The sequence below is a fragment of the Theobroma cacao genome, chromosome 9 (assembly GCF_053813885.1).
Source record: "Theobroma cacao isolate CCN51 chromosome 9, ASM5381388v1, whole genome shotgun sequence".
Lineage (NCBI taxonomy): Eukaryota > Viridiplantae > Streptophyta > Magnoliopsida > Malvales > Malvaceae > Theobroma > Theobroma cacao.
In genome coordinates, this window is record NC_142647.1 from 4,074,308 (window position 1) to 4,100,748 (window position 26,441).

A 26,441-nucleotide genomic window follows, 5' to 3' on the forward strand; every position below is an offset into this window, starting at 1 on the left:
GCCAAAAACAATTTGCCTTTTCTGACCTAAAAAGTTCCAACCTCCTTATGGTTCAAGAATGAATGACAATAAATTAAGGGGGCCTAACGTTTTATTCTTCTTTCCATGATTACTTAATTCAAGCACTTAACCTATCAGTACCATCGGCCATCCCTTCAGCCAAATTGCTAGTTCTTCAATCTTGTACCAAGTACTTAGTATTGTACTTTGTTTTGGCGGCTACAATTGAGACAAAATGAGAAATCAAAATTCCCCTCCCTTTTCCCGCCCTTGGAACACCTAATGTCTCTTAATAACGTGGTTCTTTGTTTTTCTGTCAGTTGTGTTTGGGAATTGTTGAGTTGCTTTGATTTTGATTCAGGCTGGTGCTTTTGTAGCAATTTGGTGATGGATTTGAAGTGGCTTTGTAGCAGGAATTGGCAATTGGATATATATTTATATGGGCATGTGAAGTTTAATGAGAGAAGGAGGTGTGTTGGGATTGGAGGGATGCCTTCAGATAGTTTACGAAATGCCTGATCGGACAAATTATATTTATTGGATTTATGCTCTTAGTCAGCTTTATTCTTCTGACTCTGCAAGTTTCTGCAAGAACCGAGAGCGCTATACAGCTACTTCCGCTCTCATGTTCTTGAATTTTGTGAGTGTAAAGGGACATTAAAAAGCAACTAAAGTCGTTTTTATAAGTTTTGAATGTCACAAGTTGTTATCTTTTTTAAAAAAATTAATTTAATAAAATATGTAATATTCATGTTTATAAATATTTAAAAAAATTTTACTAATTCAATATAAGATTAAAATAATTTATTTTTTAAAAATTTTAATGTGATATTTTCTCTCATTTAATCGAATGACATTTTCGTTGTCATCAATCATCTTATTTATTTCTTTTTTAAAAATATTGGTGTGAATCGAATTTACTTTGATACAACTTATTATGAGATTATTATATTATTCCTTTTGAAAATATAACATTAAAATTTATAAACTTGTCAATATTCCCTCTTTATTCAATGTGAAATTGAAATATTTTTTGCATATCCATACAATCTACTTTTAGCATAGCATGTATTCTTTCAAGTTGATTAGCATGAGTATCTAGACTTTGCATATCCAATGAAAATTATCATCACGATGAGTACTCCATGCTGTTATTATGCTTTCTTGCTTACTCTCCTCCTCTAGCAGTATTGTAGCATATATGCTTCTTCTATCGACCCCTAACAAAATGGAACATATGAGGCAACTTGGATTTGTGGACATAACTCTTGAGGGAGAAAGCCCAATAAGAAGTACTTCTTCTCTGGCCACATCGGAAAAGGCCCAAGTAACATACTTGGAGATAAGCTCCCTGGTTGGAGCGAATAGTGTCCTCTGGATCCAAAGGCTCAATGGCAGTTTCTTGGTTAAAGTGAAATTTAGGGTTTACCCCATAGCTTGTAAATTTCAAGCCAATTTACTTACTGCTGTAACTTATGGAAACTGATTTAAAATCAGGTCCAATGCTGTGGCCTGAGATGAATATACTGTTTTAAGGTTTAATTTCACACCCAGGATATTGTACATCAGGATTTTAGTCAGCATTAATCGCAATCCCTTTTTTTGGTTGTCCAGTCCATTGCGTGTCGATGGACATTTTCCATTAGGGTTTAGTCTTCAAACGTCTATAAACATATTACAAATTTGGAAAACATATGACAGAAGTACTTGTCCAATCAGGGACTGCAGCATTTTGTTTCACTGACGATTTACAGTTTAAGTGTCTTAAGGGGCAACTTGGCAAGCATATCGTGTTAGAGGCTCCACCTGTTCTGTTGAACCTTCTAACTGTAATGAAATTCTGATTCTACATGCTGCGTGCAGTAGAATTTGAAAAGATTTGGACCACATAAAGTAGTTGATAAGGTTACACTAATATTTAATTGTGGCCAACTTTCAATCAACATATTGTTTCTCAGGGCCAGGGGTATGGTTATCCCAAAAATTTCCTAATGAGGTGATGTTTGGAAAGCTTTCTTGGTGCAATATTCCATTCTAACCAGACAACTGCACTCCCAAAAGGCTGCTCTCTTTCTGTTAATATTAATCTATCATATAGAACACTATACACTATCACTTTTGGGGATTAATTAAGAAACAAAATATAATTATATCCATTCATTTTTAATTGCAGACTGAGAGGGGAAAGAAGTTTGCCTTCAGGGAATGGTTTTTTTATTAGAGATTTGAGTGCTGAAATGCATGCTACCAAAAGGCAATCGAACTTGAAGAAGGAATACAAAGAAGCACAATTACACTGTTTTTGCTAGTAAAAGAAATTAACTACCGTTGACTGGAAGACACTTGTGCTTCCGGACTTCTTAACATGACAAGAAACCACGGAATCACAAAAATGAGGAAGAGAAACAGACTGTCCGCACATTTAGATAGCTTAATTAATTCCTCCAAGAACCCTCTTGAGCTTCTTAACCTGAGCATCGTCGAGGAAAGTTACCTGCTTTATAATTTCAGTGGGCAAATCATTTCCAAACAAGGCAAAGTCCAGGATCTGGAGACCAGGATTTGGACTGCTGAAAGATGCAAATGCCAACGCTAGAGTCTTACCTGCATTGATTTGAAAATGCAGTAAACCTTGGGGGAAAACCATAATATCACCCCTTTTGAGAGATTTGAAGTAAACTTTATTGGTCGAGGATATGAATCCAGCACAAATTGACCCTTGAACGACAAGGAGGATTTCTGAACCCCCAGGGTGCGTATGCATAGGCACCACTCCACCAACAGCCAAATCCAAACGAGCTATGGAAACGCCCAGTCCATTAACACCAGGGAATTGAGCATCAAATGCTGGCGTTACAGCAGCTTTTATGAGGTTTGAGGTGTTGCCTGCAGCACCTAGGCCTGAGAAAACAAAATCATCTACCGTGACTGCTGTCTTGCATGAGTAGCCTGCAGGGCTTTGAAGACCTTTTAAGTCTGCAACACAGAAGTCTCCCACTAATGCATTGGAGGAGGAGAAAAGGAAAGAAAAAATGAACAAGATATGGAGAAGCATCTTTGCCACTATTCTGTACGCGTGTTTTAGAGTTTTAGGCTGTGCTCCAAGGCAGTGTGTTACCCTTTATATAGAATGGGAAACTGTGGATATTTTGAGCCACAACAATTGATTATTGGAGATTGGCCCATGCATACGTTCACGTGATGAACTAAGATGAGACCCTTTCTATGTGTGAGAAACGACAGATTTTGAGCACATGCATGTGAATTAGTGGTAAATTGTTTCTCAGATAACAAGAAGAATACTCTTTCGGTTTGGAAAAGCAAAGCAAGAGAAAAATATCTTTAATTTGCGTACAGTTATTGCCTATAAAATTTCATTTCTATATTGAGTTTTGAGCTGTAATTTGAAATTTCTCACATTTTGTAACTTCAAGCTCTAGGTTCCGGCGGAAGTTTTTCTACTATATCAATTTAACTGCTACACTCAACCAGCAGATTTCAAGCATGACCATCGATATCGTTGTGATATAGTGTGTACACACACACATATATATATATATTCACAAAAATAACTTACAATCCAGTATCAACTCTGATATGCAACCTTGGATTATCTGCTAGCATTGAACGAAGCTGGAATTTGCATTGACTAAACTTCAGTTGAGTGCTTGCGTATTATTAAAGTTGCAATTAAATGCAAGACTTCTCTTCCTCGAATGAAAATCTGTAGGCGTAATCATCAAACAGTTGCTGCCAGCAATATTGAAAAGATGCTACCTGCGAGATTGATGGTAACGAAATTGCAGCATTCGTACTCATTCAATTCTCAAGTCGATGTGCTCCACTATTTTCTACACAATGACGTATTTGCAAACAGCAATTTCAAGTCTCCAATTTATTAAATGCACATGATCATTAGTCTGTTATTAAGGCTTAGGATGGATAACCAAGATCTTTGTTTTCAGGGTGGAGGTTGGAAGAGTAGGAAGAAACATCGACTGGTGGTCCTGGTTGCCTCCACGGGCACGTTGGAAGGGAGTGAAATTAGGGCAATAGAAGACATTTTGACAGCTAATATAAGTCTCTCCGAGTGTCCTCATTACTTTCAATTCTTTCTATCCATGGAAAAAATATGTGGACGTTGCGAATTCCCTACCTTCCAGGGCATCTTGATTATAATCAAAAAGGTAAAAGGTTTCTCCCAAACTTTTCCTCATGATGCAAGATGTGTAGATATAAACAATTAAAACCAATAACTATGTGATGGTTAGTCGGTAAGCATTTTTCATTGACCCAGGCATATCAAGCAGGACGTGAAAGTGACAGCATGTGCACCATTTTCAGCCTTGCAGCTTGAGGTGAAGCAGGGTTATCTTACTTCTTCTGCCATCAGGCATCCCATTTACTGATGCCCTATCTGAGGCCCCTCGCTTGAGGATCTATTGATTAGGAATTGACAAATTTTATTCACCATCCAGCTGCAGTAAATTTCCAGTACAATGTGCAGCGTGCCACATTTCCCATTTGTAAAGGAAACTCACCAACATTTCTTCATTGGGTTAAACACATACACAAAGTGCCTACAGAAGAATTGCTTGCAAAAAGTTCTATGCAATGCATCTGATCCACTTGAAATAAAGAAGTCCAAGTAATTCTCCTTTCTTCAGCTTTTCTGCTGCTGATGTAAATGTTAAACTGAGTTAAACGGTTATTGTCCTCAAGCTGAGGCCAACAAGAATTTAAGGAACAAAATAAGAATCTTCCAGCAGAGGTAAATATCTCATCTATCTCCAAGAGTAAGGCTAGCGGTTCCTAGTGCACGAATTTAAAAATAAAATCCCCAGTTGTCCCGTTCCTTAAAAGTGGCAGCAGGGATAAGGTTGACAATGACTGAAGGGTAAGAGCCCGGCCAATAGCCATCCATTCCATCCACTGTCTAGCTGGAAAACAGGACACTCCTGTTAACGTTTATCATCATCATCACACGTTTTCCTTTGCATATCATCTGATCTTCCTTGGAGCCTTTTTCTTTGTTCGCATAGTACGTACATGTTAGGTTCGACTAAGGACAAGATCAAGAAAGCGATGAAGACCAGACTCCATCAAGGAAAGTAAAATTAAATTCACTGTAAGTAATGAACTTGGGTACCTCCCAGCCAATATCTAAGTTAATTACAGCCGCACGAAGACAAACAAGAGTCCGCAGTAGCTTTCCTAGCCTAGGCTTGTCCATTGCTAACTAAAAAACTAGTGAAAGGATTTCAACTGCGAGGAATCTTAAGCATTTACACAAGTTGAAACTTCATTTATATACAAAATAAATCAAGAAAGATTTCTGGGAGGTCTCAAAATCAGTTCTATCTACATTGACGATTAACTATTAATCTAACTCCTGCATAGCTGATTTTCAATCTGATGGCAGCATGCCATGACCTCTCCAACCCTCAAATAGCCACCGAAATTCACTGTTACGCATATCGTTTACCCACTACTGGTCGCGTCTCTTGACGTCCTAGTAATTTGGAGATCTTTCTAAGGGCGCCAAAAAAAACGACAAAATCTCAGACTTAGTGATTGAAGGTTTCCTTATTTTGCACCTCTCCCTTTGTCTTCACTAGCGCCAATACGTTTTTCCTATACCCACTTCGTTTAGCCACTGCTGCCATGTCTACAAGGCTAAAAGTTCATCCAGTAAAAGGATGATCCCTGTGGTGTATTTGGGCGCTTTTGGAACTCGTTATCCGACCACCATTGTTGCATTGGCAGTCAAAGCTAGCAACCTAGTGGCTGACATTCTGACTTCTCATATTGTTATCAGAAGAAGGATTTCCCCTTATGATCCATGTATATCCTTTGCCTCGACAGCAGACCATCAAAACATACGCTTGGACCATGCACAATTTACCGCATTCAGTTTTGTTCATCAGGATTGACAGTGAGGCAGAGTCGCTTACATAGAGTAGTAATATTTAGTTTCTTCTTTTGCCGTGTTCAATGAGGACCTCAAACTAGTTGGACATGGAGCAACATTTGGTCTTCTTTTTGCTATAGAGCAATTTATATACTTTACAGCCCAACAAGAAACCTGTTTATTTCACATTTGCTCCTTCCATGTTAACATCGCAGTTAGTAGTCACCCATTTTTTAAGCTTCATCTATAGCTTCTCTATGTCAAAGGTCAAACTAAGCTAAAATACGGTAGCCAAGGATCTACTACATGTAACAGGTTAGATAAGGAATATGTGCCTATATAGCTGCAGCTAAATCAGAAATTTAATTTATGTATAAAGAAGCACATGTTTCATAACAACATTCTTATCTTCAGACATAATCTTAGCCTACCATATTCACTCAATCAACTTTCATGCCGAATATTGGATATTAAACTCCAGTAGTGATTGCACATCAAAGGCGTGACTGAAATTGGGTGCCTTTCTCTTCACTCAGGAAGGGATAGTCTGTGTATCCAACAACAGGATCCTGAGTATAAAATGTCTTCCTAATGTACCTACTTAGTGGCGCATTAACCTTTAACCTCAAGACTAGGTCTGGGTTTGAGATGAAAAGACGGCCATAGGATACCAGATCTGCATCACCCTCAGCCACAGCTTGCATTCCCAGCTCCCTCGTAAATCCACCACTACACATGAAAGTTCCCTGATAACCCCTCTTCAGAGTCCTCATTAAATGTGCTTCCTCATCTTCACTACCATGTTGGCCTGATTCTGTTTGCCCATAAGCATGGTAACGAGGCTGAGTCACATGAAGGTAAGCAAGTTTTGACCCCAGCCGTAGCTGAAGCTGGTTAAGCCTCTCAATCACTGCCAAGCCTAGGTTGAGCGGATTGGAGTCTGTTGCATCAAGGTGATCAATTGCAGGTGAAATTCTGACAGCAACTCTATCAGCACCAATCGCTGCAGCTACTGCTTGAACAATTTGCATTAAGAATTTGCAGCGGTTTGCCAATGATCCACCATACTCATCTGTGCGATCATTAATCCCATCCTTTAAGAATTGATCAATGAGATAGCCATGTGCTCCATGAATCTCAATTCCGTCAAAACCTGCAGGATTTAATGATTTTAATAAGCTTTACGTTGATGATATAGGAACGTTAGTGATAAGAATAAACAATTAATTATACATTCTGTCTTCAAAATATGAAAGTGAACTGGACAAGGTAACAAATAGCTCATATTAACCTCCAATGGACGATGATAGTTTATATGCTAATTAAAAAATCAATTCTATCCCAGTCCTAAATATAGCTCAGAATTTCATTCAGAAGAAAATTCTTCTATGGTGAATGAAAAATAGTCCTGGCTACAATGTGATGGAAACAAAGTTAAAATTTCAAGTTCTATACCATGGTTTTTCAAGATATTGATCAGCACCAACAAATACATGGCAAGGCTGAACAGTTTGTCTTTGTACTAAGTGCAGGACCATAGCCAGAAGTCAAGTTCATATATCACAGTAATTGTTTTAGCTAGTGTGACAATGAAATGCAGCAACATGAGCATGCTGAGTATGTTTAGCCACTATAAAGGAGACATAATCATTGTTGCTCAATGTATTCCCATTTTACAAAATAGCATAAGAATCCCTCCTATGAAAAGTAATCATGGTTCCATGCACTTCTAGTTAAATTTTAAATAAAGTAGATGCCATCTTTTTTTACAAAAATAAAAAGTAACTATGTCTTTTTTTAAATCAGCTTGCCATTTAAGAACAAAACAATAACTTTGTTTAGAGGCCTCCATCAAACCTGAAAACTGAAATGCAAACTGCTTCAGGACACGTGCCAATAAAAAAGAGAAGATTTAACATTTAATCTAACCTGCTCGAATGGCATTCAAGGCTGCCCTGCAGTAATGCTCTACAGCCTCTTGTATTTCAGGGATTTCCAAGGCTCGAGGTTTTGGGTATATGCCATAGCTCCCATCTGGCATAAGAATTCTCCACCTTTTAGAAATGGGCTTGCCTGTTGATGATATAGGTGCCGCTCCATCAGGTTGGTACACTATTTCATTAGTCAAACAACCAAATAAAACTTGTCAATTAATTCTCAACACCCAAAAAAAGGTAAAATGCATTGTGAATAACAGTTAACATAATTCCACTATGTAGTAAAATGAATGAACGGGATTATGCTAATTGAACTGAAAATGGGTACCAAGAGATTGGGGAAGTTACCTGAATGAGATGCACGGCCAACGTGCCACAGTTGACAGAAAATGAAGCTTCCTTTGGCATGAACAGCATCCACAATATTTTTCCATGCCTCCACCTGTTCTTCATTGTAGATCCCAGGAACATGTGGAAACCTGCTTCAACATTGCAACATCAGGTAATCCTATAGTTACAAGAAATGCTCCGAAACATACATATAGAGCTAAAAGTGAAAACCATAGAATAAATGTGACAAAAGCATTATAATAGGGACTTCAGGACAGTAGTAAGATATGTCTGGATGATTCAATATGAAATAAGAGATAGAAGCCATATATGGAGAAATTGATAGCTAAATCAATTCTGATATGAAATTATATTGGTAAATTATTATATTAAAACTGGGTTTAAATTTGTACCTTAAATTGTACAAACCAAGATATTTTCATGCACCTTTTTAGGACTATTATCCTGTTCATATGAAAAAACAAAAATTGACTAACAAGGGTGCCATTGCTTCGGATACTAAATGATTACATTTGTCCATGATTTAAGAAAATATTGCGTCTCTAAACAATACAATACTAAGACAATCGATTCCAATTCATTTGAGAAAACTGAATTTATGAACAACCATTATTACTGCAACAGAAACAAATATTACTACTAATGGAACAGTAACAATAAACAAAAAGTCTTGAGACCAAAAAGAAAATGGAAATACTATAATAACAAATGCCCTGATTAAACTTTTACTTTAAACCACTGTGTGGATCAGGTCCAAACAGGAGATTTAGTTGGGCCCTTAAAAGCACTAAGTTGGGGAAATAGACCCAGCAGCCACAACTGCTTGAATAGTGCGAGTGACTCGTATCAGCTTTCATTATCAAAATGGAGTTACGAAATTACCCTGCCCCAGTGTTGGAGACCAATGTCCCTTCGGTGATGAGAAAACCTCCAGGAGTCGACCTCTGCGTGTAGTATTCAGCGAGCGCCGGCCTCGGAATTCCATTCAACGCCCTGCATCTCGTCATGGGCGCCAGCACCACCCTGCCATCAGACACAACCCACAACCCGTCAAATTTCCTCTTAAATTTTAGAAAAATGATTTGATATTCTCAAAATTAGCCTTCCGTATTTCTCTCGGCTTTTACAGAATCCTAGGAGATAGTGGCCGAATCATGTCTGAAACGATAGCTCCCTACAGACAAGGATCTAACGTCTCCCGGGATCACGGAATTTGATCCAAAAACGAGTCAAAGTTGGACGGTAGACGAACCTGTGAGAAAGATTGAACTTGCCCATCTTGTAAGGAGAGAAGAGCGTAGGGGCTCCTTGAGATTGAGTCTCCGCCATTGTTTCTTTGTCTACCAACTTGATCTGACGATGAAATTATTGATGGTGTATACTCAAATTGAGAAAGGAAAGCCCAAACTTACAAAGTATATAGAAAAGGTAGACGGAGGGAATATGAACATGTGCTGGGGCCTGGGAGCCTAGGACATTGGACGGTAGGGGATGTGATTCGATGGTGCTGAGGCGCACTTAAGGCTGAAAATTGAACCGTCGAATGAGTGATACTTTTGGATACGTGCCGTTTTGACTGGGGAGATGGACGGTGTCAGTGAAAGTGGTCGGCTTGCGAATGGTGGCTGCTGCTCTTTTTGACATGGGCTTCACGTGTTGGTTTAAACAGCCACGCTTTCAGAGTAGAAAGTGGTACAATTTTTTAAGCTGAGTTCGCGTTGACTGTTCACGACGTTGGCGATTGGCTCTTGCCTTGTTGGTGGGAGTCACGCTACCTTCATTATTGTTTTATTTCATTTATGAAAGTAAGGTAGTATAAGGAAACTGTAATCATTTTGATGTGTAGGACAGATTCACACTAATATTCTTATTTCATTTTTTTACATAATTCAATCCATATAAGATCATCCTACATCATCCTATCCTTTTCCTTTTCGACATGAGCATACAATCTTATCCCTATAAGACAGACAATTAATTAAATTAACTTTTTAAATTATTTTATTAAATGATTTAGGTAATGGTCATATAAAATGATATTTAGTTCAAGATTAAATTAATGTATGCAATTCATCTTTTTTCGCATGTTTATGTCCTATCAGATTTAAAAACTATATAAAACTTTCCTTTTGGTTTAGGTTAGGTTAGGTTCTTTCTTTTACTAAAGAGATTGGATCAAGTGAAACAATGATTCCATTGCTATTATTAAACATATAATGTGTAATTATTTATATTGTCTATCTCTTTTAAATTTTTCATCGAAATGATCTGGATTTTTAGTCTGGACTCGTTACTTTGTTGAAATTATTGAGTTTGAAGTTTGAGCATTTGAGTTTGGACTCTTTACTTGATCAAAACCGTTTAAAATATATTGTAATTATTCATAATTTAATCTAAATCAATTAAAATATATGTTAATAATCTACACCCGTTTGATAAGTGACTATTTGATTTTGATTTGAAAATTGAATTTGATTAAGTCCAATGTAATATTAAAAAATGTAATAAAAAAAAGTAAATATACTTATCAATTAACAAAATAAACTCAACGTTGACAACTTACTTCTAAATTCAAACAAAATATAATAACTGAATATTAAATAAACTATCAACCATGAAATCATATACATTATGTTGACAAGTCTCGTAATTAAAACAATTAAGAGAAATCATACGTATTCTTTTATTAAGTTAATTGTAACAAAATCATAATTTGAACTTTTTGATTAAGGTATTAAGAGTGTAGATGAATTTGTAAATATTCAAAAATCATGAAATTTACAACAATTTAAAATTTTTTGTATCTATTTATAATTATCCAAAATCACATTAATAGGAATAAATATCTGACTAAAATTCGTGTACGACTCTTCCTAAAAACAAATCATTTTACTGTCCTAGCCAAGCTCAACTGATAAAAGTAAACCTACGGTTGGGGAGTCGAGACTTGTCCCGTGGCACTGGGCTAGTGCGAAGAATTGAAGCCCGGCATTGCTGGACCAAGAATGCTAAATGAGTGGGCCTAAGTTTACAGTGGGACGAAAATCGTTAGATCCCCATTTTAGCCGTTGAGAAGTGGTAATGATTGCAAAAAACACGTTGATTTCCTATCCAGTGATTCATTCCACTTGGATTCTTGATTACGTTGGATATTTTTTCATGTTTGTCTGCTGGTATGCACCTTCTATGAGTGGGGTTGGGACTCCATCACCCATCATTCAACCCTTCTTCCTTCCTCTTTCTACCTGAAACCTAATAAAGGTTCACTTAAATTCAAGATCCTACTTGCACTTTCAATTCATTAAAACAAAAGACCAGGTTTCATAAATAGCAGGACGACTTTCCATGGCCGTCAAAAAATTCAACCACATCGTTTTCTCCTTGCCCAAATGGGTTTGGAGATAGAGAGAGCCCAAGTCAGCAAGTGAGAAACTGCAATCAATAACGCCGTCCAAATCATAACTTTGGGCAATTTTTTATCTTTGTGTCTTTTGTTGGTTCCCAAAGCCTTGCTCGGTCAAAATTTCAACTTAGGAGCTTCCAGATTTCTTATATTCTTCCTCCTCAAGTCAAAATTTCACGTTTTTTATTGAGTTGCTGGGGTAATAGTGGTTATTAGCTGCCTAGCCCCAGTCATGTTTTCATATTATCATTATTACTAAATAACCACAGACTTATTTGTCCAATCCTCTAATCTTCTTCTTCTTTTTAAATGTTATTTTGTAGGATATATTGATACTAATATAAATGGTTGAGAATTTAGCAGATAAATTTTGCGATTAAATGGAAGGAAACATCAATTAGTTTACTTTTTTGGGTGGCTCTATTGATTTATTTTCTTTCCGGATAAAATAGCGACCATTATCCCCAAGAAAAAGACTATGGATGTTTCCCTTTTAGTACGTGCCGGGTGAGATTTCAGACCAATAAAGTGCGGATAAGCACGTACATTTGCTTCCTAAGGTAAGAAATCCCATGCAATGGAGAACACGGGAAAACTTCACTTCTTACCAAACAAGTCAAATGCATATCTAAAGAGTAAAGGGTCGATTTCGAAAATACTACCATGTGGTACCCCACATCAACTCTTCCTGTCTGATGCAATCATGCACAAAAATGGGCTTCATCGATAACTTGTCTTCTGTCCCCACCTTACCGGACTCATATGAATAAAAAAAAAAAAAAAGCTGAAAATGGCCAAAAGAAGGGGAGCACTCTCGGCAACCCTAATCATGCCTGTTAATTATTTGCCTACTTCCCCACGCCACCCTTCAAATTAAAAGCCTAATTTTCCTCACTTTAACCTATCTTACATCATTTGACCAGGCAATGAGCCCGTTTGGTCCCCTAACTTATCAAGCAATCAAGCCTTTTCCACGCAAATATAGATACATGTACTTCTTATAAATGCAATCTTTTAATTTTTAAGATCCCAACATAAAAAATTTTAAGAAATAATTCAAGGTCTCACTAATCATATCTTATCGTATGAACAAAGTATTATCATTTATGTTTATAATGGCAAAACCTAGACAAATAATTTGTTATTTCTATTTTTATTATTTTTTCAATAATAATATCTTACTTGTCTAAAATTATATTCGACATAATACTTGAAAAAAATTTTAATTTTTTATAACATTCAATCAAATTATATATTTTTATTTTAAATTAAGTTTTTTATTATTTTCAATTTAATAATTGTTATTAGTAAAAATATTATTTTTTATTTTATATTCATATTGCGTTGCATCATATATTATAATATGTTAATATGTCAAATTAATATCAAGTTATGTAAAATGATAAATAACACTTAATTAATAATAATTAATTATTAATTTAAATAGTTTATTTTATTCAAAATAAAAATATAAAAATTTTGAATAAATGTAATAAAAAATAAAAATTTGTTTAGATTCTTTCAAATAGTTTAAAAATATTTTAAATATTATATCATTATAATTCAATAAATTTACAATAAATTGTCAATCCATTTAATAATGCTTAACACTTGATTAATTCAAATTAAAGAAAAATACTTGGAAACCTTTACTTTGTACTAAAGTTATGGTGGTACCAAATTGTTGAGAAAAAAGATGCTTGAAAATGGGGAGATTTAAAGAAATTCTAGATTGAACAAGAAATTGGTCTTAATTTGTTGAAGCTGTTTTAATTTGAAAAAAGGTTTTCATAATCTCTGCACCAAAAGGAGTAAGTTTCAGTCAAAGCGAAACAGAACTCAAAAAACACCCAATCGTATTTCAAGGATCCTGTCCACACACGTGGTCAATGCCACGTGTCAATATTCTAGTCATATCAAAATTAAACAATATATGATCTCCTACACAAAGAACTCTCCCCTCCCCCCACGCCCTATGGCCTACCCTAGTGGCGCATTGCGCGCCGTGCGAATCAGATAAAATAATTACCGTTTCTAAGAAAAAGAATTAAAAATAATGCTCAATTAATTAAGCTAATGCTTTTTGTTTATAGATTAAGATTATATTTAGGACAGGATTGGTAAATAAAAAAAATTAAAAAAAAAAGATTTTAAGTGGGGGCATTGGATGCTTTAATTAAATGGATCATTACCAGACAAAACCTTATTCTTGTTTTAATTAATTTTCCATAGTTTCATCTGTGTAATAAGCTTTCTCTCTCCCAAGTCTTAAGCCGTGTACACATGGGACACAACAGCATGACAACAAGAACCAGAGAAGGGAAAAACTGACCGTCCACTTACGTTGTATTTTTCTTTTTTGTTTGCAGCTTTCTATTTTTTCTGTTTTTTTTTACAAGAATATTATCATCATCTTCGACGGGGCATACGAGGAAAAAGAAAACCCTCTTTTTTTTTTTTTTCTCTTGTGTTCTAAAAGGCCTTCATTAATTAACAGAATAAATTAATTTAAAGCGATAATAGTCGTGTCTTTGATTTCTTTCTTTTGGGGCTTTGCTTTCTCCAAAACGAAGAGAAAAAAACCGAAGCTTTTTTTATTCACCTTAAACGGAGAGCTTTTTTTCTTAATATGGCGGCCGCTTAAATCCCTCTCTGTTTTCTGTCTTTGCTTATTTTGATTTTTTTTTCCCCTTGCTGAAGTTAAAAGCCTAAAAGAATAGTTCGCTTTGTTGCGGCTCCATATTGTTCTTTGAAGGTAAGTTCGAATTTTTTTTCTATATTTTTGGGTTTTTTTTTTTCTCGATTCTGTGTTTGATTTCTGTCTGGAGATTAATTTTCAATCCCCATGTTCACCTCAAAAACTCCTTTTTTTATTTTGTTTTTTCCTTTCCTTTTAAGCTCTGACCTTCGTGGATTCAAAGTTTCTGTTTTTCAGATTGTTGATTTTTTTTTTTATGATTGAATTGCACGAATATCTGCAAAATTATGTGCGAATCACTTTGGAGAACCATACTTTATTAGAAGAAATTTGTAGTTTTTTATTTATTTCCTCTTTTCTAACTTTTGTCTTTTTCTCAAGCTTGTTGTAAGTTGTAACTGAATTTTTTTTTTAATGGAAGGGAAGTAACTGAATGATTTTTTTTTTTCAACTCAGATAGACGTTTAATTACTAAACCTTGTGTGAGTCAAAAGTGTAATTTTAGTAATTTCTTGAACTTGTTCTTGTTGATTAGATAAACAATCGATCTTTAGATGATTGATTATGGATTGTTGCAAAGAGGGTTTTCAATTTTTTCCACCTGAAAGGCGAAATTGATCAAGCTAGTAATTTTGGTCAAATTTAATTAAAATTTCAATTTTTTGTTAATTGTTTATGGCTATTCTTGGTTTATTTTGTGTATTTTAACAGTTGAGAAGCTTTAAGAATGTCTAAGAGTGAAGATTCTGGTAGCCCTGGATGGAGTGCATCGTTTTTCATGCAGACCACTGAGGATGTTGCAAGAGCAGTTGCTGCTGCTGCTGCAGCTGCGACTGCTGTTCGTTCTCCCCGACCCTCGGCTGTATATTCATCAAGAGATGAAAATGGTGGTAGCCAATTTCAGAAGCTACATCGTCATGTTTCAAGAGTGTTAAAAGGATTCTCGCAACCCCCTGAAGTGAGAAGCGGAACTTACAATCCAGAAGTTCTGACTAGCCAAAAGCGTCAATGGGCAAGCTTTCAGTTGCAGTACTTGGTATGGTACTTAAATTCAAGTGTACATGTTCTTGTTAATGCTACAAAGATCAGCAAGTGTCTGCTGAAGGATTATAACTCTTTTTATGTAGCTGTCATTTTTCTTTGTTTCAATAAGTCTTATAGTGCAGCATTCAGTACTCTCAAAGTGTGAAGTGGTTGCTTGTTTAATTGTCACTCAATATATATTTTCAAGGCCAATATGATGTCTGATAAACCTCATTATGAATTGTAATTATTTTTAACTGATAACCAAAATTTTCAAAGTGTTTTCATAACAATTTGTTGTTAAGTTTGCAGGATCATAGAGCTTTGAAAGAACCATCGAGGCTTTTCGAGAGCATGGTTGTTGTCGGACTTCCTCCTAATTGTGATATCCAGGCGCTTCAAAGGCAATATGTTACCAGAAAGTTTGAAGGTTCTGGGAAATTGCGAAATGCTCTTAGTTATCAGAATAATTCTCGTGTGGAACCTAACCTTGAACCCCAGGTAGGTGTTCTTTCTGAAATGAGTAACTTATCTGTAAATGAAGGGAAAAAGAGAGTAGGGGGGGCGGTGGGGGGGTTGCATATGGCTTTGGGTATTGATTGCCTTTCCTATACTTTCAGGTCTTATTTGTTTATCCCCCAGAAAAGCAGCTGCCACTTAAATACAAAGATCTTCTTTCGTTTTGCTTCCCTGGAGGCGTAGAGGTTGGCTATGTGCTCCCTTCTTTTATATAAAATTTGGTTTTAATGATCCTGCTGATCTATGTTAATAACTTTGCTGTAAATAGTGCTTAGTTGAGAGTGAAATATGAACACTAAAAAATGAACACTAAGAAGATTTTAAGTCATGCTGTAATCTGAACACCCAGTTGAGAGATTTTTCAATTTAATCTGTTTCTATCCTGTGTAAATATGTATTTGCAAAATAGATCTGCACTGTAAGCCGCTTTATCTGAAATTCAGTTTGTGTTATTTTAGGTTCATGCTATCGAGAAAACTCCTTCAATGAGTGAGCTGAATGAAATTCTTCTGTCACAGGTATTTATGCTAAAATGTAATGCTAATGCTCTTCCACTTGATAAAAGATTATCTGGGGTTGTTTGCTTGTACCTTCTCAATGTTCCTTGTTTCGGAGTGTCACTTTAAAAATTAGTTGTCTAATTGAGTTGTAGATGTATTAGAACCGAAATCTTCTTCAAACTGCATATTTTGCATTTTTATCGCTAAGTCATAACAGTTGATTGACAATGTAAAGAACTTCCTTTTTCCCATACTGATACCATAGTGGGGTCATATATGACACTGACAAATTTTTTGAGGTTAGGTCAGGTTGCAATTGCTTGTCTCCATACACTATATTAGCTACTTCCAGCCTCTGCATCTGGTTATGTTGTAAATTTAAATGCAGGAGTACTTATATAAGCACATAAATGTACATGTGTAGTTGCATAATGAAAGGTTATGTCTTGTCAAATGCTAATTTTTTCTTCACAATCCTTGTCGTGCAGGAACACCTAAAACAAAGTGACCTGTCATTTGTGTTTCGGTTACAGGTACCTTTGAAATATTATGTTATTTGGTTCTTTATTGTTGAAATCTTTTTTTCCCCATTATGTTTTCTGCTTGCAGTTGTGTTGCCTATTTCCTATGTGATCAAAGTTTGACATGTTGAATGGTGATCACCATTTTAAAATTCTGTAACTGTGGAGATAGTTACAGAAAAGTGACTCATGAGAAGCCTTCTTGAGCATTCATGCTCTAGCCAGCTAGTAATGGAGGCTAGTCTATTCTGGAATTTTGGTGAACTGACTTGGTCTGGTCTTTTTCAGATCCCAAAATCCTTGCTGCTCTTGTTTCTATTTTGTCCTAAAAGATTTTACTTTAGTTTGTTGTTTTTGATTTGCTAGCATTTGTTAATGGCTGTTATCAACTTGTATTTCATGTGTCAGCAATACATTTTACTTGATCTTTAAGTTTATAAGTTTACAATACATTTTAATGGCTCTATCATTTATATATTTAAGGATGATTTGAATTTTATTTTTCTCTCATATCTTTAATTGATTATAAGAAGTTTAATCTGCTGTTGATTTTGCTGCTTCAGTTCTAATTTTCTTTCATCATGGCATTGTAAATTATGATGGCTTTCTTTCTATTTTTAAATTTTTTGATGACTTGTTTTGTTTTTTTTTATTTTCCCTTTAGGTTGCTGATGATTCCACTTTGTATGGATGCTGTGTGTTAGTTGAAGAAATAGTACAAAAGCCCTCTGGATTGCTTTCCTTGATTTCAGATAAACAACCTGCCTACCCGTCTCTGAGTCGTTATGTGATGACCACTCGCAGATGTTATTGCATTCTTTCGAGGCTTCCATTCTTTGAGTTGCACTTTGGTGTGTTGAATAGGTGTGTTTTTTTACTTATTAGATGCAACACATGATAATGAGGACCACTAACAAATCTCTCCCTCTGCATAACTTACTATTGTTATTGTTAAGGGCAAACTATAGCTTGATTTGGTCTTACACTTTCGGATCTTTTATTTGCTTAAAATATACTGGTCAATTCATGCATTGATGGATTACACTTGATAAAATTAATTGGACTGAAATTTTTAGGATTTGATGCCAACAATATGGTTTTAGTTCATCTCAGTGGTTATCATGACTTTTTTTTCTTCTTTAAATTTCATGCAGCATATTTGATGAAGAAAGGTTGGAACGGTTAACCAAAAGTATTGGTGATATAGATTTAGAAATGTCAGAGAGTTATAGCAATGAAGCAAATGTAGATGATGTATCGACAGATCAAGGAGCTCTAGAGGACATACAGGACACAACAATTGAAGCCTCTGAGTCAAGTTCAGGAGATTCTAAACTTGGAGGTACAGATGATGGGAATAGCTTGGAGCATCAAATGCTTGAGAGGGATTTGGATGTAAACAAAGCTGTTAATCATGATCCTGTTGTTCCCATTGATCTGGAAACTGATATGTTTGCAAGCAAAAAAGAATCTAGCGGCACAAATCCTGAAGATTGTGATACTGATGTTGATGATTTCACAACAAATAAGCAAGCAGCAGAAAGACGTTTGCCAAATGCTGTTCTGCCGCTACTGCGCTATTATCAGTACGAAAGCTCTGAATCGTCTTGCAGGTTCAATGTTTGCAATGCTCCCATTTGTTTAGTTGGTTACACATATTTATGGATGCTTATACGGTGAATCAATTTGAATCAATTTTGTATTGTTTTGCTGAAGTATGCTTTTGGTTCTTTTGTGTATTGGAGTCTTTCTTTGGGTCAATTTTTTTAATAAATCAGAAAGTGGCACTTTTATGCTATCTGTTGTTTTCTACATCTGCAATTATGTGCATGACTATACCATGTAACCTGCATATGATTTCAAATTTTAATATGGTGTGCATTTGTGTTTCAGTGATTATTTAAGTCGAAGTTTTCCCATTTCGTCTCTGTGTCCAATTTCACAAACGCACATGTATTTACATGTTAATGTACAAATGTTTTTCCAGGTTGAAGTGATTTGGTCAATTGCTGTTTGATGAAACTATGGTATTTATATGTTTCTATGCAGTTTTCAAGGTTCTCCTTGCGAAGACAGGAATTTGAGGAGTGATGTTGATGATACAGAAACAGAAGAGGCATCTATCTCTGGCCAGGAAGATTCCAGTGATCACCTTGATATCGTTGAATGGGCTAAGGTCTGAATATGTCTTGCTTTAAGTTGATTTAAGCTTTTAGCTTTACCCTTATGGCATGTCGCACTTGTTTTGTGGTATATGGTAGAAAATTTGATTTCTGCCAATTTCCAGGCAAACAATCATGGGTCATTACAGATACTATGTGAGTATTATCAGTTACCTTGCCCTGCAAGGGGATCAACACTTAGGTTTCATCCTTTGGAGCACCTTCATCCGCTGGAATATCATAGACCTGATGAAAAAGTTTTGCATATTGCTGGCTCAACCGTCGACTTGAGATCTTGCAGTACAAGTCTTGAATTTTCTGAGGTAATTATGATTATTAATTTCATAGGATGAAGTAACTTTGTTGTGTCTCTTGTTTTGGACTTGGTGGGTGAATTATATCTCACTATTGTCTGCTTTTATCAGGCACACACTGCCCTGTTGGCTGAAGAGGAAGCAACTGCTTTATCAACATGGGCTGTTGCATGCATGTGTGGATCTCTGCGGCTTGAACATGTAATCATATGTCCCTATTTTATTCGCGGAAGCACAACATGCTGTTTTAGGTTTTCGTTTTAGTTGAGTGTTGTTGATGCTATGTTTGATTTTTTGGATGTCATGTAAAATTTTCTTTCTCTTGGGTTTTAGTGTTGTGAATTTCTAGTGAAATAAATTTGTTTTTGCACTTTTCCGAATGGGCCGATATGTCCAGTGGTGATGCTGCATTAGTAATTCTCAGCTGTTGCTGTTCATTAATCTATGAAGTGCGACCATGATATTAATTGCTTAATGCTGATGTTTCTAATATTGTTCTATTTGTTATCGTGACATATCACCAAACACCATTAATCTGCTCTATTTTGTGTGAGTTAATTGTTCCTCTAGTTGTGATGGGCATTAGTGATTTAAATTTGCTTGGTCTTGTACGAATTTTTGAGAAGTTAGCAGAATTGATTTTTCTTGTACCCTGCAGGTGTTAACCATCTTTGCTGGAGCATTGCTGGAGAAACAGATTGTGGTTGTTTGTTCGAATTTGGTATGTGTTATGTATCATCTTAATTGATGGTGGTCTTTTAGTGGTTGACTATGTTTCAACTGCCAATCTTTTGGTTGAAACATGATGAATGTGTTGCATTTATGCAGTCCGAACTTCAAACCCAGTGTACCTCCTTTCCTGGCCCCAAGGGCTGGTTGCATTCATTAGCCTGGAATGTTTTATAATTAGATTCTTGCAGCCTGCATATTTAGGAGCACAAATGTGGATCTTATATGTGTATAATTAGGAGACCTCATCTCAATTCTTTGAATCATATGGATTGTGTCTTGTGTTTTTTTCTTCACTAGTTGATAGTTAGAAGTATAGAACCTCTGCATTTAAATTAGATTTGAAATTTTTTGCAGGGAATCTTATCTGCTACAGTTTTGTCCATTGTCCCCCTAATCCGTCCATACCAATGGCAAAGCCTCTTGATGCCGGTATCATCTCTTAATTATCTCTTCAGATCTTCTAAATTGATTTTCGAACTGTTCATAATTTCAGTTCTTGCATTCATAAATTTCCAGGTTTTGCCAGATGATATGCTGGACTTTTTAGATGCACCTGTTCCTTACATAGTAAGCTTTCAAAACCGAGGCCTGATCAATTTCTTTTATTTCTTTTGCAAAAATGCTCAATGTTGCTTGCCTGAGTTATTTAGTTGGAATGGAAATCATAAGTCATAATTTGTTTATTAGTACAAATGAGACTATATATTCTTAATGGATGATACTAATGTCAAAAGGAAAAGGGTGAGGGAAGACCAAAGATGAGGGAAACTGTCAAAAAGGATCTTGTTTTTATTGAGCTTATGAGGCTATAGTATCAAGTAGAGCACAATGGTGCTACATAACCCATGTAGCTGAATTCATATACCGGGAAAAGGCTTGGTTCTATAGTATATGTACAAAAAAACTCTTACTAAGTTTTCTTTCTAGTTATCATGTAGAAAGTAATATGTTCTGTCTGAATAAATTATCTCCCTGTAAATATGTTTTCAATGTACCATGGCGCATTAAAGGTGAACATCATTGTGATGGAATATAGATTTTAATGTACTCTTCACATGTTATAATCATGTGTTTTTTCGGTTAGTTTATTCCCTGAACTCTGAAGTTGTACTGGCTTGATAAAATTTCACTCATTTGTAGGTTGGTGTAAAGAATAAAACAAGTGAAGTACAGTCAAAGTTAGCCAATGTCATTCTGGTTGATACTAATAAGAACCAGGTTTGCATCTTCTCATATGTTTACATTGCATTGTAACTTATTAGATGCATGCAAACCCTTTTATTTTTTTGTGAGGAAATGACTATTACGTTATTTTTGTTTTCTAACTCTGAGATTTAAATGTTTTGTTTGATTGCAAGCCTTTATAGTTTGATTAGTATGCTATTCACTCTCGCCCTCTTTTTTTTGTTTATTTTTCATATCGGGTGGTCTGCTTGTGAAATTATTGTTTCGGTGGAGAAACCAATGGTTTATGTCTGTTTTTGTTATACTACCATATATCTAATCATATGAAATTTCTGATAGATCTGTTTGATTTTTCTCAGTCTAACAGAAAGAAGTTAATTACATTGTTTTCAAATTTAATCTGGAGGTCTAAAAGCCTGCTGTCTTGCTTAGCAAACAGAAGTGTGAATTCACAAAAATTGCTTGCTTTTATTTTTCATCATTTTAATTCTTACAAGTTTGGACATTATGTTTCTATTACCTAGTTGCACTGTGCATTTAAAGAGGATGTTCATTTTTGAAACATAGTTTAGTTTAAGGTTTGAGCCTTATTTTCCGCTATAACTTTCTCATTGCATGATGTGATAGATAAAGGCATCGACAATACCGCAACTGCCACAACATAGAGAGTTGTTCGCATGCTTAAGTCCTTATCATGCAAAGCTTGTTGGGGAAAGTTATTTGGGGAGGAAAAGACCAGTATATGAGTGTACAGATGTGCAGGTATGCTTTTTGCCTGATCACTATTTCAGTTTTGCATTTTCTATGCAACCATTAAACCAAAAGACATTTTCCTGACGAGTTCACTTTACCTACAATGAATTGTATACAATTATGCCATCTCAGACATTCATGGGTGTGGTCCATGTGGGCTCAATATAAAGTTCAGGTGGACCCCCCACAAAGTTCATGATTGGCACTGAATAATTGTAGAATTGTAGATGTAGATGATATTAATTTTTTCCTGACAGCATACTACTGAACTTGACTGGTGAGATTGTAGCATGACACTGCTTTCAATGTGCACAGCAGTGTCATTATGGATTATCTCATGAAGATGGCTACTCTTTCATATTTTGTTTCTTGCACTGGCAGATAGTTTTCATTTTGATAATAAACTCATATTCTGAAGTTTATTATTTGACTATGTTTTCATATGATCTTATTTGATTTGTTTTAATAGTTTGTTCAAGGTCATCTAATGAAGTGCTGCCGTCATTTCAGTGGTTTGCTAATTCTTGTTTCTGTGTTTTAAGATTGAAGCTGCCAAAGGTTTTCTATCAGTCTTAAGATCATACTTGGATTCTCTTTGCTCTAACATGCGGTCACACACAATTACAAATGTACAGTCCAACAATGATAAGGTTTGTGTTATTTTGAATTAGAATATTTCAGCAAAGCAGCTTTGTTTGGTTGTTCTTTTAGTAGCCAAATAAACCTACCATGCTGTCATACTGCTTTTGTCTTACACTGTATCAGTAGATTTTTTACAATGTGGATTAGTAGAATTCTCTATCGTAATATTGCTGTTGCTAGATATGGGTTACAAGTTTGTGTGAAAAGGATATCTGATCTATATGTCATAAGGATGTCAAAACCATACTTGGGTTTGTTGGATGGATATTGCCAACATACTAAGATCTTGGTTACTTATTAATACTATTTCAATTTGATCAATGTGCCCCTGGAGCCAGGAAGATTTATATGATTTAACCATGAGTATAGATTGAAATTAATTACATTATAACCCTCCATAAAGAAGATCAGTTAAAAGACTAATATGGCTTAAGTCGAGGCATTTTAGCCTCTTCAGAATTTGCACCATGCCGTGCAATGGGTGTTTTTGTGTAAAATGTCAAAAAGGAAATACAATATTAATTGATTATTGTATTTCAACATTTTATTCACAATGTTTTAAGTGGGGAAGCCTTGGCAGAAAAGTAGGTCCTTTCCAATCTAGTCATGAACACAAAATTTGGGGTTTTCCCTACCCTTGGGTTGAGGAAAGTTTCTAAGCATTTATGTTTGAAAGAGGTAATTATGGTTTTGTGCTATATGTAGATAGATAGCCTTGTGAGAATTTAGTCTTGCTTAGGCAGATGGAAAATTGAGTTGTAAATAATACAGTATTTGTATGTCCTGTTCTGATACCTTGTGTTGTTCAAAAAACAACTGATAAAATCCTGAATTTCTTTTATGTCCAGGTATCATTGCTTTTAAAAGAGAGTTTCATTGATTCATTCCCTAGTCGTGATCGACCATTTATGAAGGTGAGCTTCTCAATTCCCTTGGGCAGATGGTTGCCACCAGTCTTGATTTGAGAATAATTATTTTTTCCTCCATTGTTTATGTTTCTTTTTTGTGGAATGGTAGAATGCTTTTAAATTTAATTGTTAATGGTAAGCTTATATTAAATTCAAAAAGGCTATAGTACTACTAGCTGAAAAGATACTCACGGTTTTCCTCTCTTATCCCAGCTGTTTGTGGACACACAACTCTTCTCTGTACATACAGATCTTGTTCTCTCATTTATCCAGAAGGAATAGGACCACAACCATGCAAAGATGGCCTGGAATTGTAGTCTTGTAACTTGAACGTAAGTTCAGCCATGTATAATGTCCAAATATTTTTTCAATATGGGTTAAAAATGTTATAGTTTCGTAAAAGCATTCATTTCTTTTACCCTTCAGTTTCTCTGTTGCCATTTTCTACTGGGCACCCTGAAATTTTAAGGAGTAACAATTAAACGAAATATTTATACTGAATGGGCATTGATCAGGCGGTAGCAGAGTGTTTGGAATTCGGCTTCTCTTTGTTTTACGTATCGTTAGTAAACAGCTCGTACAAAGACGAACAATGAAAAGAAGCCCTTATTGCCTATGAGGGTCAAGAAAGACTAGCTCTAATTATGAACTGTTATATGGCCCGTATCCAAGCTATTTGAAGTGTGACTAAGCAAGGTGCATTGATTGCATGAAATTTGCTGGACAAGACTACCTTGGTGTGGTGGGTAACGAGGCATGAGAAGCATTATTTCTTAAGCATATAGAGTGGACACATAGCATGTGCTGGCTTAAAATTTGCATTATGAAATGGCAGAAAATTTAGATAAACTAATGAAGTTAGTAGAATTGAAGGGTCTCTCTTTTTCATCATTATTTGCGTTTGGCAAATTTAAGGCAAACGAGTCTTTGGTAACACCCAACGAGGCAGAGGGAATGGGAGAGAGAAATGCTAAGGGTGGTACATGACTGTACTCAGAATGAAACTCTAGTATTGCTTTGCCCTCTTGGGGAGGGGGAAAAAACAAACGGAAACAAAGAGGATTTAGTGATATTCCATTCTTTCTGTTTGTGCTCCCTGAAAGGTTGAAAGTAAGTATATACATATATATTAGCTTCAGTTGGAATCTATGTGCTTTTTCAGAGGTAGATGAAGTTTTCAATATAAACAGCACATCTCGAATCTAGAGAAGCAACCTTTTTTAAGGTCTTTGCTCCCTCTTACCGAACATTTAGCAAAACCAACAGTGTCTTTGCTGGGGTTTAAATTTTAATGGTCCATGGACCGTCCGTCCAGGGTTCTAGCAAAATCCTGTTGGGTCATTGACCAGTAAAATGATGGAAATGAGCTGTTTTTGTTAGCCTTCAAATATGCCTTGAGCCAATAGAAACACCCACCTTGTGCTACCTTGCATAGCCCTACGGCGGACCATGTGGCTCTCGTTTCCTTGACTTGATAGAGCAGGGGAGTGTAGGCAACATGGGTTTAATTGATGAAGGGAGTTGGAACTTAGAAATGAATTAGGAATAGTGATCTAGATTGTTGAGCAATAGTCTTGGAAGTCTTTGTCAAGCTATATAGGAGCAGAGGGTAATGAATGAGAAAACAAGCAAACTGTTGGCAAAGTGGCATATACATGCAAGGGGTCATAAACTTGCTGGATTTTTAAAGACAGGAATGACCATAAATATTTGTAAGCTGTCAAACTGTTTCTGGAGTAGCATGTTTGAGTTTAATCCCATGACCCACATTTTGAGTTGTGCAACTGGAGCCCTGAAGGTAAAAACACTAATGGCCAATGTTTCTTCCAGGAACATCAGTCAAGGTGAATATATATATATATATATATATATATATTTGCATTTGCTCACTGAATCATAGGATCCAAGGATTAAAAAAAACATCTCTCGTTATTCATTAGTCACTACTTTTGGGAGCAATGCGAAGCAATGAAAGTGGGCTCTACCGGACTATGCTTAGGGAAGTTTGAAAAGGGTATTTCTTCAAGAAATGCAATGGGAGCTGGGCCGTTCTGGGAAGTGGGGTTCTTTTTTGTAGAGAAAAGGTGCTTTGCATGTGTTTGAACCTGCCAGAGGATAGGGACAGCGTCTGGGAACAGGGCCAAAGAGTCCACTATTTTGTACAACACCTGCCAAACTTATAATACAAGAATAGTGCCAGGGAATTAAATGCAACCAAACAAAATAAAGAGTGCTACACTCTCTTCCCTATCTCACTGCTGCAATGCCCTTTCCACCCAGATGAAGGCTCAATATTTCTCCACTGACCTTAAAGTAAAACTATACAATAGTCCCAAACTACAGGGGGAAGAAGTATCATCTGGAAACTGTTCAAACAGTTCTGTCCACTTCACTTTTTTAGGACACGAACCATAGCTGTTATAGGAGATGATAATGAAATGCTGCCACAGAGCTGATGATCGCCAGTTTTTGCCTAAAGAATATTATCCTTGGGTTAAGCAATGAAACCAATGGATTCGGTCTCCACCCTCCATTAATAAAATAGGTATAGATCAATGGCAATGCTTAAGACATTACCTAACTAAGCTGGTTTATGCAGACTCTAGACTTTAGCTTCTTTATAAAAGACAGGCAAACCAGCACATGTTCGTCTGATTTGAGAATTAGAAAAAGAACAAACTACGGAAAAATATACAAAGATATATTTTTGAGACAAAAACCAAAAAAAATAAAGGCACATGAGAGAAAAGTTGGAAGAGTTGGCCTGATTAGGCCCCAAAAGAACCCTAGAACTAACCTTTCATTGTCCAAATTTCCCAAATTGAAAAAGATCGTATAGTAAGTGGGGGATACTGGGGTCTGAGGTAAAGGAACAGAAAAAG

The 26,441-nt window shown here is 35.9% G+C and overlaps 3 protein-coding genes across 5 annotated transcripts; 1 reads left to right on the top strand and 2 right to left on the bottom strand.

Moving 5' to 3' along the window:
• Positions 1–2,197: 2,197 nt before the first annotated feature.
• GER3 (germin 3) lies at positions 2,198–3,105 on the bottom strand. Its single transcript, XM_018127608.2, has one exon. It carries the CDS (start codon positions 3,053–3,055, stop codon positions 2,432–2,434), a length of 624 nt encoding a protein of 207 aa, XP_017983097.2. The 5' UTR covers positions 3,056–3,105; the 3' UTR covers positions 2,198–2,431.
• A 3,150-nt stretch (positions 3,106–6,255) lies between these two features.
• On the bottom strand, positions 6,256–9,834 carry OPR3 (oxophytodienoate-reductase 3). The gene is made up of 5 exons (XM_007012600.3): positions 9,452–9,834; positions 9,082–9,222; positions 8,197–8,327; positions 7,841–8,023; positions 6,256–7,064 (listed from the first exon to the last, which is right to left on the bottom strand). The coding sequence occupies exons 1-5, from the start codon at positions 9,526–9,528 to the stop codon at positions 6,406–6,408; spliced, it is 1,191 nt and encodes a 396-aa protein (XP_007012662.3). The 5' UTR covers positions 9,529–9,834; the 3' UTR covers positions 6,256–6,405.
• Positions 9,835–13,826: 3,992 nt separating this feature from the next.
• LOC18588299 (DENN (AEX-3) domain-containing protein) lies at positions 13,827–23,961 on the top strand. Of its 3 annotated transcripts, none has more exons than XM_018127868.2 (19): positions 13,827–14,357; positions 15,012–15,336; positions 15,636–15,824; positions 15,944–16,027; positions 16,301–16,360; positions 16,831–16,875; positions 17,528–17,727; positions 18,018–18,449; positions 18,913–19,039; positions 19,151–19,348; positions 19,451–19,540; positions 19,998–20,060; positions 20,426–20,500; positions 20,588–20,638; positions 21,212–21,289; positions 21,884–22,018; positions 22,552–22,659; positions 23,500–23,565; positions 23,773–23,961. In XM_018127868.2, the coding sequence occupies exons 2-19, from the start codon at positions 15,028–15,030 to the stop codon at positions 23,839–23,841; spliced, it is 2,379 nt and encodes a 792-aa protein (XP_017983357.2). In that variant the 5' UTR covers positions 13,827–14,357; positions 15,012–15,027; the 3' UTR covers positions 23,842–23,961. The 3 variants fall into 3 exon arrangements, with proteins under 3 accessions (XP_017983357.2, XP_007012666.3, XP_017983358.2); XM_007012604.3 differs by having other exon boundaries at positions 13,828–14,357; positions 18,018–18,476; XM_018127869.2 differs by lacking the exon at positions 13,827–14,357 and having other exon boundaries at positions 15,196–15,336; positions 15,629–15,824; positions 18,018–18,476.
• The last annotated feature ends 2,480 nt before the right edge of the window (positions 23,962–26,441 follow it).

Excerpts from the sequence above, each read along its gene's own strand:
- GER3 (XM_018127608.2), bottom strand. The coding sequence starts at position 3,055 with ATGCTTCTCCATATCTTGTTCATTTTTTCTTTCCTTTTCTCCTCCTCC.
- OPR3 (XM_007012600.3), bottom strand. The coding sequence starts at position 9,528 with ATGGCGGAGACTCAATCTCAAGGAGCCCCTACGCTCTTCTCTCCTTAC. Across the intron at positions 8,328-9,081 it reads GTCTCCAACACTGGGGCAGG|GTTTCCACATGTTCCTGGGA; the intron begins GTAATTTCGTAA and ends ATGTTGAAGCAG. Across the intron at positions 8,024-8,196 it reads TGGCCGTGCATCTCATTCAG|TGTACCAACCTGATGGAGCG; the intron begins GTAACTTCCCCA and ends CTAATGAAATAG.
- LOC18588299 (XM_007012604.3), top strand. The coding sequence starts at position 15,028 with ATGTCTAAGAGTGAAGATTCTGGTAGCCCTGGATGGAGTGCATCGTTT. Across the intron at positions 19,349-19,450 it reads CAAGTCTTGAATTTTCTGAG|GCACACACTGCCCTGTTGGC; the intron begins GTAATTATGATT and ends TGCTTTTATCAG. Across the intron at positions 22,019-22,551 it reads ATGAGTGTACAGATGTGCAG|ATTGAAGCTGCCAAAGGTTT; the intron begins GTATGCTTTTTG and ends CTGTGTTTTAAG.